This window comes from Eremomyces bilateralis, assembly GCF_010015585.1.
Source record: "Eremomyces bilateralis CBS 781.70 unplaced genomic scaffold P152scaffold_3, whole genome shotgun sequence".
Classification (NCBI taxonomy): Eukaryota; Fungi; Ascomycota; class Dothideomycetes; order Eremomycetales; family Eremomycetaceae; genus Eremomyces; species Eremomyces bilateralis.
This window is the reverse complement of record NW_022985069.1, coordinates 1609799-1625882: the sequence shown is the minus strand read 5'-3', so window position 1 is coordinate 1625882 and position 16084 is coordinate 1609799. Positions and strand designations below refer to the sequence as shown.

The 16084-nt window shown below is 50.7% G+C and overlaps 8 protein-coding genes across 8 annotated transcripts; 5 read left to right on the top strand and 3 right to left on the bottom strand.

The window, feature by feature from the left end:
* Positions 1–163: 163 nt before the first annotated feature.
* P152DRAFT_471266 (U6 snRNA-associated Sm-like protein LSm6) lies at positions 164–461 on the top strand (the record flags this gene model as incomplete). Its single annotated transcript, XM_033681044.1, has 2 exons — positions 164–380; positions 436–461. The coding sequence occupies 2 exons, from the start codon at positions 164–166 to the stop codon at positions 459–461; spliced, it is 243 nt and encodes an 80-aa protein (XP_033537517.1).
* A 724-nt stretch (positions 462–1185) lies between these two features.
* On the top strand, positions 1186–2304 carry P152DRAFT_455607 (acetyltransferase). Its single transcript, XM_033678822.1, has one exon. It carries the CDS (start codon positions 1415–1417, stop codon positions 1988–1990), a length of 576 nt encoding a protein of 191 aa, XP_033537516.1. The 5' UTR covers positions 1186–1414; the 3' UTR covers positions 1991–2304.
* Positions 2151–4243, bottom strand: P152DRAFT_200639 (uncharacterized protein). The gene is made up of 3 exons (XM_033674334.1): positions 3484–4243; positions 2965–3432; positions 2151–2914 (listed from the first exon to the last, which is right to left on the bottom strand). The coding sequence occupies exons 1-3, from the start codon at positions 3949–3951 to the stop codon at positions 2312–2314; spliced, it is 1539 nt and encodes a 512-aa protein (XP_033537515.1). The 5' UTR covers positions 3952–4243; the 3' UTR covers positions 2151–2311.
* A 748-nt stretch (positions 4244–4991) lies between these two features.
* Positions 4992–5717, top strand: P152DRAFT_200626 (uncharacterized protein). The gene is made up of 2 exons (XM_033674333.1): positions 4992–5228; positions 5289–5717. Exons 1-2 carry the CDS (start codon positions 5203–5205, stop codon positions 5641–5643), a joined length of 381 nt encoding a protein of 126 aa, XP_033537514.1. The 5' UTR covers positions 4992–5202; the 3' UTR covers positions 5644–5717.
* A 1202-nt stretch (positions 5718–6919) lies between these two features.
* P152DRAFT_390129 (uncharacterized protein) lies at positions 6920–8272 on the top strand (the record flags this gene model as incomplete). Its single annotated transcript, XM_033676026.1, has 2 exons — positions 6920–7866; positions 8155–8272. The coding sequence occupies 2 exons, from the start codon at positions 6920–6922 to the stop codon at positions 8270–8272; spliced, it is 1065 nt and encodes a 354-aa protein (XP_033537513.1).
* Positions 8273–8690: 418 nt separating this feature from the next.
* On the bottom strand, positions 8691–9717 carry P152DRAFT_390013 (uncharacterized protein; the record flags this gene model as incomplete). Its single annotated transcript, XM_033676018.1, has 2 exons — positions 8691–9559; positions 9612–9717. 2 exons carry the CDS (start codon positions 9715–9717, stop codon positions 8691–8693), a joined length of 975 nt encoding a protein of 324 aa, XP_033537512.1.
* Positions 9718–10125: 408 nt separating this feature from the next.
* On the top strand, positions 10126–12241 carry P152DRAFT_455600 (acetyl-CoA synthetase-like protein). The gene is made up of 4 exons (XM_033678821.1): positions 10126–10444; positions 10501–11133; positions 11186–11499; positions 11552–12241. Exons 1-4 carry the CDS (start codon positions 10345–10347, stop codon positions 12158–12160), a joined length of 1656 nt encoding a protein of 551 aa, XP_033537511.1. The 5' UTR covers positions 10126–10344; the 3' UTR covers positions 12161–12241.
* A 971-nt stretch (positions 12242–13212) lies between these two features.
* Positions 13213–14442, bottom strand: P152DRAFT_471260 (uncharacterized protein; the record flags this gene model as incomplete). Its single annotated transcript, XM_033681043.1, has 2 exons — positions 13213–13873; positions 13934–14442. 2 exons carry the CDS (start codon positions 14440–14442, stop codon positions 13213–13215), a joined length of 1170 nt encoding a protein of 389 aa, XP_033537510.1.
* Between the last annotated feature and the right edge of the window lie 1642 nt (positions 14443–16084).

The window sequence follows — 16084 nt, the reverse complement described above, 5'->3', positions numbered from 1 at the left end:
CCACCTTGACCTAGGTATTTGAACGCGATCACGATCCTGGCTGTGAATAATCCATCTCCCAGGCCAGTTCAAACGTCAAGCTTACTACCAGTCCGCTGTCGCTTGCGTGCCAAAGACCGCAGCAGCTTAATAGTATCTTCATCCCCTCGAAAACACCAACACAATGGAGAACGGCGGTTCCGAAGGCCGGGACCCCTCAGGCTTCCTGAGCGAAATCATCGGAACTCCTGTCACGGTCAAACTCAACTCGGGAGTTGTCTACAAGGGCGAACTGCAATCTGTCGATGGATACATGAACATTGCGCTTGAGCAGACGAAGGAGTACGTCAATGGCAAGGTGCATCGAACCTATGGCGATGCATTCATAAGGGGAAACAATGGTACGCATCCCGAATCCCTTATATCGCCTTGGGTTAAAGTCTCACGGTTTTATAGTCCAATACATCAGCGCCGATTCCTGATGTCCCATGGTACTGGCGAACCGAAATATTACTGTCGAACCATCACCATAGCGAATCATGCCCGTACCAGGTGAAACTGGACGATTGCTTGGGCGCATAAAGATATTCTACGCGGTGGGTCGGTTGGGGTTGGTTCGAGGTTCGCAGGTTTTATATGAGTGCTGAGGTGGGTTATGCTCGCTCAAGGGCCAATATCCACAGTGAGGGCCCTGGGGAGCATTTCATGCATGATCAGAAGAAGCTTTTTCGCATCCCATCTCGTCGAATCATCAGCTTCAACCGTCAAAGATAGGGTGAGATAGACTGGAGCGGTGCGAAGCTGCAACGATAGGCTAAGCATTTGATATCCACTTTCCAGGTTGGGAGCCCCATACAAGAAGACAAGTCCGAGTTGGGGAATAGAGAGAGATGCAGACGCCAGCCGCTGTTACGTTATGACAGTACGCAGCCATTATCAATGAATATATGTCGAGCAGAGATGCCACGCCGTCTTAACCTGGTGCTATTACATCCGTACTATAGTACGGCCGTATGCATGCCTTGATTACTCTAATAATTCTCCACCCTGCTAGTATCCTACGGGTATTCCGAGGACGCCCTCGATGCGAGTCATGATATTCGGCGACAAGTCGATAATCTTCAAGCCGTGACTGCGCTAATATTGCTCAACCAGATCAGACAATTGAGTATGGCATGACTCACTCACAATCGTCGCATTTGGTGAGTCAAGGCGAACCGAATATCCTACCAAAAACTTCGAAGTTTGGAACTGTAAATCTTTTATGCGGAGATGCTTGCTTTGATTCAATTCCAGATTCGGTGTCGTCCGGTCTCTCCAGTGTCTGTAGACGGAAACCAGCACATCACCACCACCTACTGCTATCTTGTTCTCCCAGGCCCAAATTTCCGTCAATTTACACCCCTACGAAAGACCATTACTCTAAGCTCTTGTCATGGCTTCCGATTCTGTTATCCTCGTGACACCGCGAACAATTCTCCGTCCCATGAAACTCAGCGACATCCTGTCTGTCAGCCGCGCTGCCAACTCCGCTGCGGTAGCGCAGTACATGCGGAATCGCTTCCCTTCGCCATATACTGAAGCGGATGCTGAAAAGTGGATCAAGGGACTTCTAGCTAAGGAGCGTCCTTGTGGATTCGCGATCGCGGACCCAAAGACGGACGAAGTGATTGGGGGCATTGGAATCGAGCTGGGAAAGGATGTCGACTTTCGATCGGCCGAGTTTGGGTATTGGCTAGGGGAAGACTACTGGGGGAAAGGAATCATGAGCGAGGTGGGGAAGGCATTTGCAGAGTGGGTGTTAAAGAACATTAGGGTCACGTCGGAATACGAAGCTGGAAAGGAGTTCACGTTGACCAGACTCTTTGCAAGTGTTTTGGACGGAAATGATGGAAGTCGGCGTGTTCTAGAAAAGTCGGGATTTGTGTTGGAAGGGATAATGAAGAGAGGCGCATACAAACACGGGAAGGTCATGGATCAGTGGATATATGCAATAACACAAGAGGACTGATTATATAAAGAGTAATTGGCGTTATGAGGCTAGACAGAAACACATGAGTCCACTATCTTTCAAGCTTCTCGAACACCGTTAACTCTTCTCGACACCCATCTTCATCCCTCTCAAACAGCATGGGATGGTTACATACATCATGCTCACAAGAACGCCGTTCCCCAAGGTATCACCATGACAAGGAAAGATGCAAGCGAGAGTAAGAAGTGATACTCCGTCGCGACAACACCCAAAGTCCCGTTTTCATCCAATCCCACGCATCCCAACATTACCCTGATATATTTACGGAAACAAAGGTCAATCGATGTCCAAATCTCTCGGTCACCGCTTGAATCCAAAATCCAACCCGGGTTGCTGTTGCGGCTGCTGTGGTGGCATGCCTGGCGATAGCGGCGCGGCATATGAGCCAGGGATGGGTACCGCATCATACGTCTGCTCCCCTGGAGCAGCAGCAACGTGGTCGTTGTGCCTCTCCGCGATACCCGGACTACCCGGCGGTGGTGGTGGACTGGGGCTGTTGCCAATCGGCGACACGGGCGAGAACCCGTCTTGCTTGACCTTCGGGGTGTTCTTGGATGGCGGCGCTTGAAGGGCGAACGGCTTGGGTTCGGCAAATTGGCGGGGCGACGCAACAGCGTACTGAACTCCATCTTGTGCAGTGCCCTCTTCCATGGCCGCCTCCTTGTTGTGATCCGCCGGCGCACGCCAGCCCCCGTCGCGGGGAGAGAGCGGAAATCCAGGGGTGTTGGGGGCGGACTGGGACCGCAACTGCGCCAGGTACAGATCGCTCCGCGCCTTGTCGCGGTGAGCCATAGACTTTCGGAGTCGTCTCTTAGACCAGAAGCGGTAGAAGACGAAGCCATAGATGAGAATGATGAAGAGCTCCACGACGATCTCGATAATGGCACAGACCAAGGCCCAGTCCTGAGTTATCGTTAGCAGATCTCACTATCATAGGGTGCAACCCAACTTACCATCAAACGGCAGACCAGCCCATAGTTAATGTCATCCTGGAAAAGCTCCTTTCTCCTGTTATCCTTACAAGCCCAACCCCACATATCACTGCCGCCCTGGCCGTTTTTGCTGGACTGAAGAATGGCGGCGCCAACTCCCCACATGACGATGCTGAAGACGAAGAAAAACACCGCAAAGGTGGTATAATACACCGCGACTTTTTCGGCTCTCCGATGTCCATGTCGGCAGTTGGCCCAAAGCACAACTACGGCCAAGAACAACGAAATGGAGGCAATGACGAGGATGGTGATTTGCGGCCAAAGGGGGGTGTTCGGTGCCCACGGGGGCAACCCGTTTCGGCTAGCGATATTTCGAGTCGAACGGAATATCGAGAAGACAGCAACAAGCATCGCGACGACTATGAGCGAGCATGAGAAGTTGACGCCTCGCAGAAGGATTTTCGCGAGTCGGACGCGGAACTTGATTCTCTATTACACAGTTAGCATGGATCTCTCTTGCTTCCTGAATGGACAACTTACTAAGTCTTTCTCTTGTTCCTTTTCAGTCAACTCATCCTGCTTCTCAAGGATCTGCTCCTCCTGGAAAGTTGGAGACAGTGGGTTCTCACGGGCCGTCCGAGGAGGCGCACCAGGGCTCTTCAAGGCGCTCTTCAGAGGACTTCTTGGCGTCGTGGGAGCCAGATACCGTGGATCGGTCTCCTCCATCTCGACGGATGTATGAGCAGCGACTTTTTTGTTCATATAACCGAAGCCGATGTCCGCCGGTTGCGGCTGAGGAAGGTAGTGGTTCGTGGGCGGATCAGCGAACGGATTCTGCGCCTTTTCTGAGGGTTCAATAGGCGAGTTGACTGATGTCGCTTCCGCGAAGCGGGCAGTTCGAGGGGATTTCAGAGACGGAGCGGTCGAATTCAGTGAATTCGAGCGAGATCGTTGTGATGTAATCGTCACTGTAGGGATTCTCTTATTGTCGGCCGCCATTCGGGACATTCAAGACAAAACAGGAAGATAAGTAGAATAGAGGAAAGTGCTCAAGGACAATCCGGGGGGGCAAAAGTGACGTGAGATGGTCAGGCCCCTCTTGACGTGTCTGTGAAATGTTGGTGGCCAACTGAGTACACTGAATGCCAGTGCTAGAGATGTCGTCGAAGCACTCAAAGAGAAGATGCGGGAATTATGTGTGAAGTGAACGGAGGATTGCGCGGTTCCAAAAACTGTGGTCCAGCCTCAGCTTTCAAGATACCAAGTCAAATGCTGCTGTAGAAAGAACCAGCAAGCGGTACACAGGAAAGCGCTGAAGCACAAAGAATGGAAGACATAAAAACTAAAGAAGTTGAGGATAGAGAAGAGAGGCCTGCTGTCGGAGAGAAGAGGAATAGAGTCGAAAGAACTGGATGGGGGAATATGAGGATTTTGTCTGAGCAAGCGCCCACCTTTGATTGAGAGCGGACCTGGGGAACGCACGGGCAAGTGATACCATTCAATGGATCCCGCTGCGTCTGTGGCCGGGGGTTGGAGTTCGAGGATTGGATGATCGAGGCATGCGTATGGGTCTGAAAGGGAGACTCCAACAGTTTAGAGCGATCGTCTCAAGGAGAAAAGACGATGATGCATGGCGGGTATGGACGGCGAGAACACAATGGAACGGTTGTGAGTACATATCTCTAACATCCGGACCTGGCGAACAGCAGAGGTAATGGAGGGAACTCGCAAGCCATGGCGCAGATCGTGGTGGGATGTTTCCCACTCAATCACCAGTTTGACCAATCCGCTCATTCACCCATACTCAGTTCTCCAGGTCTGATGGCAGCCCAGCGCTAAATCGGGCGCCAAGTAGCGTGGTACGAGCGGTGATAGGTTGAGCATCGAGATACATGGCGGGGCTCCTTGTAATGCCAGATGCGCCCGAAGCCCTGCTCATGCAACCCACGCAGCCAGTCACATTGCCAAGATGCATGAAGACGAGAACAAGCAACCTTGAACATGCCTAATGCCGAGAGAGTCTATTTGAAAACTTGCAAATGGACCCATTGCCACGGCGCCTTCGTCTGCCTGTTGCGTAACCGAGCCTACATCGTAGACCATGAAAGTATGAAAGTTCTGACTTTGGCCGCTCGCTATTCTGAGAACTGAAAGCCTTCATAAAGGCTTGGCATTGGCGGTCCGACCAAGGTCTTGAAGGATCGCTTTTAGCGCTCTGAACTGTGGTCTTTGCGGCAGCACGGCGACAATCGTCAATCGATGCCGGATATCCCTGTTCCACCAACGTCAGCCCTCACCAGATACAATATGCATCAGTTTAGAGCAGGTAATTAATAAAGTGCTAGTTATGTACACTCTCAACATCAAGTCAGTACTTGTATTCCTTACCGGCTGATACTCCATCAATTGCTGCTGGATATGAAATCACAGCAAAATCACATCACAACGTCTGGCGGTCACGGTGTATGTAACAATCCACACCAGCTTAGTTCCATTTCAACGTCACCAACCAACATCGTCACATTTCTTTTCCTATCCAACGGACCCAATCGATGTCATCCGGTTCGCGCTCGGTCATCGTTCCGAGTCTGCTCCGGGCGACAAGTGACACGACAGTCGCTTTGGAAGCGCCCACGGGAGCCGAAGAGGCTCCCGTACTTTACGACACTCGCCAATCAGCATCCTGCGCCTCATATTTAGATGTTCGCGAGCGCCATTGGTCGTAATCGACTAGTCGATAAGACCCGAGGGGCCAAACTCCAAAGGCCCAAAAGCGAGGCTGCGAGGGTCGCCTATTTCCAGCATTCGTAATTCCTTGAATTTTTCATCATTGGTTCTGGACCCTATTCTAAATGCAGGCCCGCTCCGATCCTGGCGTACCACTCTTTTCTTGCAACTTCACGAGGGACCAGTCTCGAGGGCCGTGTATTGCCACGCAATCGATATTACATGTATAGTAGTATATATTCAGGAACGACTCGTATTCTTCCAATCTGGAAGGTTTCTTTTTGAACATGATTTCCGTGCCCGATTTAGACTCGCATTTGGATCTTCCAATGTTTCCTCCGAATAGCGGTCTCGCAGTGGGGGTTGGTAAATGGTAATGGACTTTGGGCGCTTCCGAGCGCCACAAGCGCGAGTCTTTCCACGTCGCCAGGCTCTTCCCGCATTAATGCTGGCACTTGCGCAAGTGCCCGTTTCAAAGGAATACGTACCTAGTTAGACTTTGGCTCTGTCGGCTTTCCAGAATCATGTCGTGTCTGTACGATAGACAGGATGATCTGGCGCATTAATGTGGCTATAATGCCCGCCTAGATCAGGAAACTGCCACAAATTAGTCCAACCTACCGTAAGCTGCCATATTTGCCGTTCTTGTGTAATGTGGGCACAGGTCGATCTCATGAGTTATTTTAGAATCAACCAGCACCATCATGACCAACCCACCAAACATCCGGCTTTGGTTTAACGGATAGAAGCTCATATTGCATATCAGTGTGAAGGACAAAATCTTTGTCGGATTACTTCGTAACCACATTTTGGAGGGTCTAGAACATGAGTGTTTTGAAACATTCAGCCCATTTGACAGCGTTGGCCCCATGTGGTTCTTTCGGTCGTGTGTCTACATTCTCCTGTCAACTCTCGAGGGCCACCAGGCACTTATTCGCGCCTGAAATAGGAAATAGAACATTTTCAAGGATATAGCGTCCAAGATTTCCGCTACACTTTAATTCTCATACTATCAGATGCAGTAGTTAAGGTACTGGTATTAGTTAAGCAAAGTTAGTAGTAACTAAGGAGCAGATAACTAAGTTAACTTAGTTGGAACTTGGAAAGCGGAATCTTGTCACGTGACTAGTGTATTGATTGTCACGTGGGTGCTTTCCACATCGGATTTGAACGTCATCAAAGATTCAAAGTTCAAACATGATATTCTCGGTATGACAACAAGAATACATCGGTGAGCTTAGCACTCATAATGGCCACTTCGGCGCCGAAGTTTTCTCTGTCGCTTTCGAAGAAGACGTCTTCTTCGACCTCCAAACAAACTCCAAAGCCTCCCACGCGACCATCACTCGGACGCCCTAAATTCCACGACTCCGACGATGAGGATGACACTACGGAAGGCGTCGTCCAATCCGTTTCTCATTTCGACCAAGCAGCCGGCGGGGCCATCGACGTGAATCGTGTACAAGATGAAAAGAAAGGTCCTCTGGTTATTCGAGGTCCTGGAAATAGAGACTGGAAAGAGGAAAGCCGACGGAAGAGGCAAAAGGGTCCGCTCCCCGATGGCGTGCAACAGAACGGTGGAGAGATCATTATAGAAGAGCCTGAGAAGCTCCAGTATGGCCTAAGCGTTGGGCAAACACCCAGGGAACAACCCGAGCTTCCTACTCAAGTTCCGATACGAGAATCACAAGAGAGCGAGCCGAAAAAGGTGCAGACGGCCGACGAGGCTGCCATGGATGCTCTATTGGGAAATAACACAAAATCAACCTTGGTGTTGCCCGGTGTTGATACGGAAGAGGAGGCTTTTCAAAGGGACTATAATCATGCTCCGGATATGGCTACACTCGATGAATATGCCGCAGTGCCCGTCGAAGAGTTTGGTGCTGCGTTATTACGCGGTATGGGATGGAAAGATGGTGATCCGATTGGCAAGCGCCGAGGTGAACAGCCTAAAAAACCAAGGGTTATGGAACGGCGCCCGGCGTTATTAGGGATCGGTGCCAAAGAAGACGCTGCAGCTGGCGTGGAATTAGGAAGCTGGGGAAAGCCTATGAAAGGACGCAAGAAAGTTGAACAAGTCTATACACCTGTCCTACTTAGGAATCGGGTTACCGGGGAGCAGCTTACGGAAGAGGAGCTGAAAGTGAAAATCGAAGAGCAGAAGAAGATTCAAGCGGGCGAAAGTCGCAATATAGAGTCTCGGTCTTTAGAACGCTCCTCAAAGCGATCCAAATATGTCGAGGAATATAGCGATTCCGATAGACGAAGCAGGCGATCAGGGGAACGAGATCCGAAGCCGGCTCGAGCTGATGGCAGGAACAGAGACCGCGACTACGATCGCAAGGACCAGGACAGGGGCGATGGTAGGAATCGAGATCGTGACTACGATCGCAAGGAGCGAGATCGCAGAACGGAGAAGAACCAGGATCCGGATCGATCGAGACGATACCGAAGTTCCTCACCTGACTCAAAGTCCAGAAGAAGAGACTCTCGGGACCGAAAACGCCACTCCTCGAGACGAGATCGGAGTCCGTCAAGGGACGACCGCGACCGTAGACGTCATGGCTATGACAAGAAACACAGAGATAGGGACGCGAGATAAGTTATAAAGATTGAACTGCACACAATCCGGGCCCAACGCAGCGCTGCTCTGTACGCAGGATCGAGTTTGGAGGATGATCAGTGGGAAATTATTTAATGCAAAGTTTCTATGCCATTCACCAGGCCCGTAACTGACTTTTGGATTTCTGTAGGTATCCTTCGCCTTACGATTGCAGCTGTGAACCTATCTTGCCCAACCTAGCCCAACCTTGCCTATGATCAGCTGGTCGTCAAACGTCGCCTCGAGCGAGAGCGAAATCGGACTGGTTCGAAGAAGTCTGGCGATTTTTGTGGGAATGCTAAAATATAATCGACAGAGTCTATTTCTTATCTCTTGAGTCTATTGTAAAAGGATTGGTTTAATGAGGACAAAGACACATTTGCATAAAGCTCGATCGCGGACAGGTTACTTTCCACTCTCACATCTTTGCGCTCGTCGCACTCGGCGTCTGTCGAACCAAATTCCTTGATACGTCGAGGATAAGCGCAACGTGGTGACTCAAGGCAACCAGATCTCCTTGCTCGTCGAGAATTAATATGTCCAAATCCATTCTCCCGTTTTTGACTTGTTTGCTGTGAATGCGGCAGAACAGCCAGTCTACACCCTCTTCTGGTAACGCCTTCTTGACGTCAAGGTTCAAGAGCACGGTGGGATACCAGAATTTGGCGATCGGTTTCTCACCCGACTGTTCTTGGGCGGCTTTCTCCTTTAGTCCATACGGATCATTCTTGGCTCGTAGGGTTTCCACCATCTGAGGAAACATGTCGCACACGTAGCCGAGGGAGTCCTGTGTGAACTTCTCTCCATTCCGGAAGCAAATCCACTGATCGGTAACATTTCTGAGAACCCTCGTTTTGGGGAAGAAGAATCGGGCTTGATGTGCTGCTTTTCGGAATTCGATGAACGGCATCGTGGCTTGTTCGGCCCATACGGGATCCTCGTGTCCGTCTCTCAGTGCCTGAAGGCTCGCCGGTTTCGGCGCGACATCCGGCGTCATGGCCCACCCAGTTTCGAACGATGGCCCATCTTCTTTGTGGATATTGCTCTGCGTAATATAACCCACGATTTCCTCTTTGCCGCCCTGGGATAGAGTGACGTGAATGGTGGTGGTCTGTCGTCCAAGCTTGGCGTCTTTAACAACCACCGTTGCCGGGCCGGCCTGTGTTCTTTTCATGAACTCGAGATGGAGAGTAATGCTATGCGGTTGATTTTGCTTGGCGAGGGTGGTGGCGAAATGTTTCGAAACGGCGGCCAGGATAACGGATGTGACGTACCCTCCATGGGGAACTATTCAGAGAGGTCAGTACACCATCGACCAGTATAACCAGAAGTGCTATACCTGAACCAATGCACCAATCCTCTGAGAGGTTCGCTTCATATTCATGAGAGCCAATGGGTGTCACTGCGATGCCTTCGGCAAAGGATGATAATGCAAGTTCCACCATGGTTTTGATAAGCGGGCAATGCCAGCGAGATCAATATAATAATGATAGATAGCGGAGAATCAACCAAGCCAACATAAGCTCACGGCTTCGCAGATACCCCGGATTTACATGTAATTAAAAAATGTCCCTTCCCCAGAGTCGCATACTTGATCCGATCGCGAAGCCGATTGTTGTGGAGAACCTCAGGGGAAAAGGGTCTCGGAGTTGAATCGGAGCGTCAGAGCCTCGGTAGATTGGTCCTTTGGCGAGGTGACCGGGTCGGATCAGTCGGCGCAAGTCCCGACTGGCGGGCGACTCCAGACTCCCGAGTGGACGAGTGATGGACTAAGCAACTTTAAAGCTTAAACAGCCTATGGCAGATATGAGATAAAACTCTGAACCCCGCCAGACCCTTTAATAATTTATTATGTTTCGAGTTGACTAACTGTATACGGAACATGCCTCGGCGGGGAAACTCGGAGGCATCACTTCGTCTTCGGTGCGACTCTACCATTGTTGGAACATTATTGGAGCACTGTTGGGAACATTTCCTTCTACACGATTCAAATGTTGAACGTTACGAATTCCGTTTCAACAAGAATACTCTCGCTTTGATTACGCATCGATCGCATAGCTAGGACCGCCAATATGCCCGTGGAATCCTCATACCCTCCATTCGAGGTCCCAACCTCAGATCTCTGGACGTTTCTGTTCGAAAGGAAAGAGAAACCGTACGGAGACGACAAATGTAGGCAGAGGCTGGTTTACGTTTGCGAGTCGCAGAGACTTACATGTAATTCACAGTGCTGTATATCGATCCTTCCACGAAGCGAGGATATACATATGCCCAATGCAAAGATGCGGCCAAGGAGTTCGGTATGGGCCTGAAAGCGCTCTGGGACTGGGAGAAGGGTGATGTCCTCGCATTGTATACACCGAATTGCATCGATACGCCGGCCATTATGTGGGGATGCCATTGGGCTGGGGGCGTACTATCCCCAGCCAACCCAGCCTATACCGTGGATGAGCTTGCGTTCCAGCTCAAGGACTCCGGAGCGAGGGCTCTTGTAACCCAGCTTCCATTCATCGAGAATGCCAAAGCAGCCGCGAAGAAGGCCGGTATACCCGAAGACATGGTCATCCTGATGGGAGACGCAAGAGATTCTGGACGAACGAAACACTTCACAAGTGTCCGGAACATAAGCCGCGCCACGAGGTACCGCAAGACGAAGATCCAGGCTGATAAGGACCTTGCGTTCTTGGTTTATTCGTCGGGCACCATGGGCTACCCGAAGGGGGTTATGCTCACCCACACCAACATCGTTTCGAACATTTTGATGATCAAAGCTGGAGAGAGTGGGAATCTCAAAACTTCCGGTGGTCCCGATGGCCAAGGCGACAAAATTCTTGCTTTCCTGCCTTTCTTCCATATCTATGGTACGGTCCTAAGTTTGGGGAGTTCGTAGTCGTCCAACTAATGTTTCGCTAGGTCTCACCTGTTTGATTCACCAGTCGATGTACTCAGGGATCACCCTGGTCGTGATGGAGAAGTTTGAGTTGGAAAGGTTCTGCCAAATCGTTCAGGAGTACAAGATCTCTTTCGTATATATGGTCCCGCCTATCGTTCTGGCGCTGAGCAAGCATCCGATCGTCGATAAATACGATTTGAGCAGCATCAGAATGATCAACTCGGGGGCTGCCCCGCTGACCCATGATATTGTCGATGCTGTCTATAAGAGACTGAAAGTCCCGATCAAGCAAGGTTACGGCCTTAGCGAAACGAGCCCGACCACTCATACACAGGTAAATTTGGAAAGCTTCTATCACTCTGTGTGCCGTCTGACTTTCATTTTAGCCATGGGAAGATTGGAATCGCAAATTGGGCTCCGTCGGTCGACTACTTCCGAATCAAACCGCCAAGTACATGGACGAGACAGGAACCAAGGAGGTCCCTGCCGGTACTCCTGGCGAGTTGTGGATCAAAGGACCAAACATCTTCAAAGGCTACCTCAATAAGCCGGAGCTTACCGCCGAGGCCATCGCTGCTGATGGCTACTTCAAAACCGGCGACGTCGGATACGTAGACGACGAAGGCAACTTCTACATCACCGACCGTGTCAAGGAGCTCATCAAGTACAAAGGCTTCCAGGTTGCGCCGGCAGAACTCGAAGGTACCTTAACATCGAACGATATGATCCAAGATGCTGGTGTGATTGGAGTATACGATGCTTCACAAGCCACCGAGCTCCCCATTGCGTTCGTCGTTCCCGCGGCGGGAGTGGAACCGAGCAAAGACACGGAGCAGAAGATCGTCAAGTGGTTGGAAGGCAAAGTTGCTCCACATAAGCGGCTTCGAGGAGGCGTCAGATTTGTTGAGGAAATCCCGAAGAGTGCGTCAGGCAAAATCTTGAGGAGGATATTGAAAGAACAGCTTGCAAAGGAGGGTCCCAAGTCAAAGTTGTAAAGATAGGTGTGTGTAGCTATTATTGAGCGTACTTGTCCTGCACTATATCCACACATGGAGCTGGTAGGGAATACAAGCCCCAATTGCTCATCATGCTAGCTCCGGAGATCGCTTGCCGGGTTCCAAATTGAATGCCGCAGCCAGGAACAATCGCTTCCAGCGACCGAATCTGACACCTACCCAGATCACACATCCAATATACGACACGGGAAAAGCAACGAAGTCGTAGACCCCTTATACGTATTTTCGAAGACGTTGTAGTCGTCATACCCGAGCGATGAGAAAAGCGAGTACGGGCGCCGGTGCGGTGCGAAACTCACCCCTTTTGAATGCGCCATACGATAGAATCTCGATCGAGTCACCGTTTCGTAGAGAGGAGTCTGTTGGCGCCATGAGATCCACTTTCTTCTTGGACGACGGGAGCGAGGGGCCGAAGAAGCTGAGGTGAAGGCCTCGTCGGAACACGAACATCGAAGCTGACTGGGACATCCAGAAAGGTCTGAAGAATGACATAGCAGAAATGTGATCTTTCCAAGCTATGTAGTCTCAATGAAAGTGATATATTTTATTTAAGAATATAAGAGGACACAGGGTGGAATCAAAACGGAAGGAGGTAATACCTGTATCATTTGTACTCACAATAGGGGTATTGTAGGGTGCATGCACAGCACGACAGTGTGTTGTCCGCCATTTGTGTGTATTCCAACCACCTACCGATATGCGAACCAGTAAGCCGTTAGATCAAGCTATGCTATCCGGTGTCCCGTTATATAGCAGTGGTACTTTTCTGAAAAACATATGAGAGCTAACTTAGATACGTCGGAAAGTAAGTGGGCACATTGAAGGAAAACCAGGATCATAGGCATGTCAGAATAAGATAGAGAGAATGAAAGTTGTATATAAAGCAGACCCGAAATTGTCAAGTAACGCCAAGTTCGCGAACAAAGGAAATATATGGAGATATTAAGAGAAGGTCAGTATGACAAAGAACTCACTCTGTACTACTGTGGGTGGCAATCGAGCTCAGCAAGCTCATTCTAATGTCTTTGCTTTCAAATCCACTTGGATCGTGGAGGCTCGTAAGGCTCGTTCTGTTCCTCCTCTCCGGGGTAGCCTCCGTACCCACTGGTATAACCACATGGGCCGTATGGCTCAGTCGTAAAAGGTGAAACAGGCTCCTCCGCGTGGCAGCTAGAATCGGCTAGCTGTTGATAATCTTGGACCCTTTGCAGAGCCACCAGGCGTTCCCGCTCGGCCGCAAATTCGGAAGCACTGGGAAGATATGTATCCGGAAACGCGACTGGCATGGAATCCTCGACCTGGGGGGTGCGAGGAGGGGCGTATGTGATGCTGGGCAGGAACATGAAGTCTTCGATGGTTGTCATACGGCTGTTGTCTCCAATTACCAAAGGCTTGTGGACGGGGTTGTCCTCATTTGTCTGGATGGGAGGAAGCGGATAGGAGATAGGCTTGTCCTGGTGCTTGTAAGGTGGGTTGTAAACAACGTAGTTAGATGGGTCATTTACATTCTCAACCGGGGTCGGCTTTCCAATCTTCGCCTTCAGCTTCGCGCGGCGCCTCTCCTCTTCCATAGCCTTGCGCCTCTCTTTCCAGTCCTTCGCCTTGCCGATTGCACCCTTGGTGGAGTTGATAACTCCCGATGCAGCGGAGCGGGCGGAGTGATTGGAACTACCGGACGCGGTACGCGAGAGACTGTGATCATTAGCTTGGGTTGATCGACGGGAGGAAAGAGACGAAGACCGTGATCCGTACAATCCTCGAACAGCCGCTGAGCTATTCGCGAATGGGTTGGGGCGCCGGCGCGAATCCATCCTGTTGTGTCGACTAAGCTCATGGCGACTGCTATTCTGACTGGAGCGCGAATCCGCGCAGTCGTGTCGACTGGGCTCATGGTGACTGCTATTCCAACTGGGGCGCGAATCCTCGAGCTCGTGTCGACTAGGCTCGTGGCGACTGCTGTAGCGACTTCGATTGTCCCCCAGATGCGCATTGACCCCGGTCCTCCTCCGTTCTTGAATCGGAGTCCTGGGGGTTCGAGGGGTTCCGGGAGCGCTTCCTGCCGGCCTGTTGAATCCGATGGTTTGAGTCGCAGCTGCACGACCATCTATGGATCCCAGAGCGCGAGCTTGGGAAGCAGCGATGCCAGCGTCTCGAGCAGAAATCCTAGCCGCCTCTCGTTGTTCTGGAGTGAGGATCGGAGGGATCCGCGACCTCTTAGATTTGCTCCCTTCTGGGTTCGACGGTCGGAGCGTGTCCCTCATGGTGAATATGCGACGGGGAGTTTCCTGTTAGTGACTGGATGTAAGTAATATCGCCAGCGACAATGTTGATCGTCAGACCTATGTCAATTTTTATGATTGTGAGTTTGAGGGACGGATGAAACTGTAGGCAACCAGAGCAAATATATAGACTTTTTGTTGTCTTTACACTGTGGCGAACAATGTTCGATCAAAGGCCGATTCTTTATCGAGACAATGGACTGCACAATGGCACATTTGTAAAGGGCCATTGTCTGCATGTCAACAATGGAGGCGTTGTCAATATGAACAAAGCCAATGGTCGGTTTCCACGAGCTGCGTTGGCTGGATGGGAGCAAGCCCAAGATGCATGTTGAGATATTAGAATCATCTTTAATGCATACTGAACTGTCAATTTCTGCGTTATAGGAGCATATTGCTTTACCATGGATGCAATGTTGCAACGTCATAATCCCAAAAAATCTAACACTATTAGCTAATCTGTTGTAGCCGGGCCATATAGTAGCTACTCACCCAATGAACTCCATTATTATCATAAGCCGTAGAGTAAGAAAGCGGCCCCACCAGCAACAGTGCCGCCAAACACGCCCACAGCTTGCTATTCAATCGACATCACCGCAGCAGCACCAGTGTAAGTTGGCCTAAGAGGGTAAGTCAAGCCTGCTCTGGTAGCGCAATGGGGTCCATGGCACTCGTGAGTGCACTTGGGGTCAGGGCAGGCTATCACTATATGCGTGCAATGTGGGCCGATGCAATTTGTCCTGGTATGAGAGCAATGTGGACCACGGCAAATGGACGTTGTCTGAGAGCACTGGGGGCTAGGACAAGTGGTCGTCGTACGCGTGCCCCCACCGTTATTGGAGTCCGAAGGGGACGGTTCTGGGGGACACATTGTTGTAGTTGGGAAGTCGCGCAGCTAGTCGGATCCCCGTCAGACGTGGTCGAGCAAGGGATGGTGAGCGTCAGAGTCGTCAGTGTCGGTCCGCAGGCAGTGCAGACAGTCACTGTAGTGGTATGTGGGTCGAAGCAGAAAACAGGTGGCACGTCGGGCTAGCTGCATAACTCTCGGTAATTGTGTACATCACAGGGAAGGTGCCGGTAGAGCAGACCGTAAGATATGCCGTAGTGTAGACGGTAGTCTCCCCTGACGTAGGAGAAGGCGAGGTCGGAGTCGCAGTCGTGTGGTGGCATCCCGATTCAGGATAAGTACAACCGCAGTGGAAGTATCCGTCACAGCCGTCAGTGCGGTACAGAATGAAGGGTACACGTCAACGGTAATCGTCATAGTTACAATTTCTGCTGAGGTGGCTAGGTTGGGTTAGCCCGATTTTCATTTGCAAAATGAGAAGTCCATATACTGCGCTGCTGCACCGGCCATGAGTATCCATGGAGAATGGCGCATCCTCGTTTAGCGCGTCAAATAATGGTTCTGTCAGTGAATCAAAAAGATATAAAGTAACGATAGATGCGTCGAGAAAAAACGAAAGTGTTTTACCGAGTTTTTGAGCGAGCGTCTAGAGATAGTTTGGTTCAAACGAGCGTACTTCAGCGAGAAAGAGTGACGAAAGTTGAACACAACGGAGAAGAGTCGGTTTCAGGCTATAACAGACGTTCATCAGACGTGACGATCAACACCAACGCATGG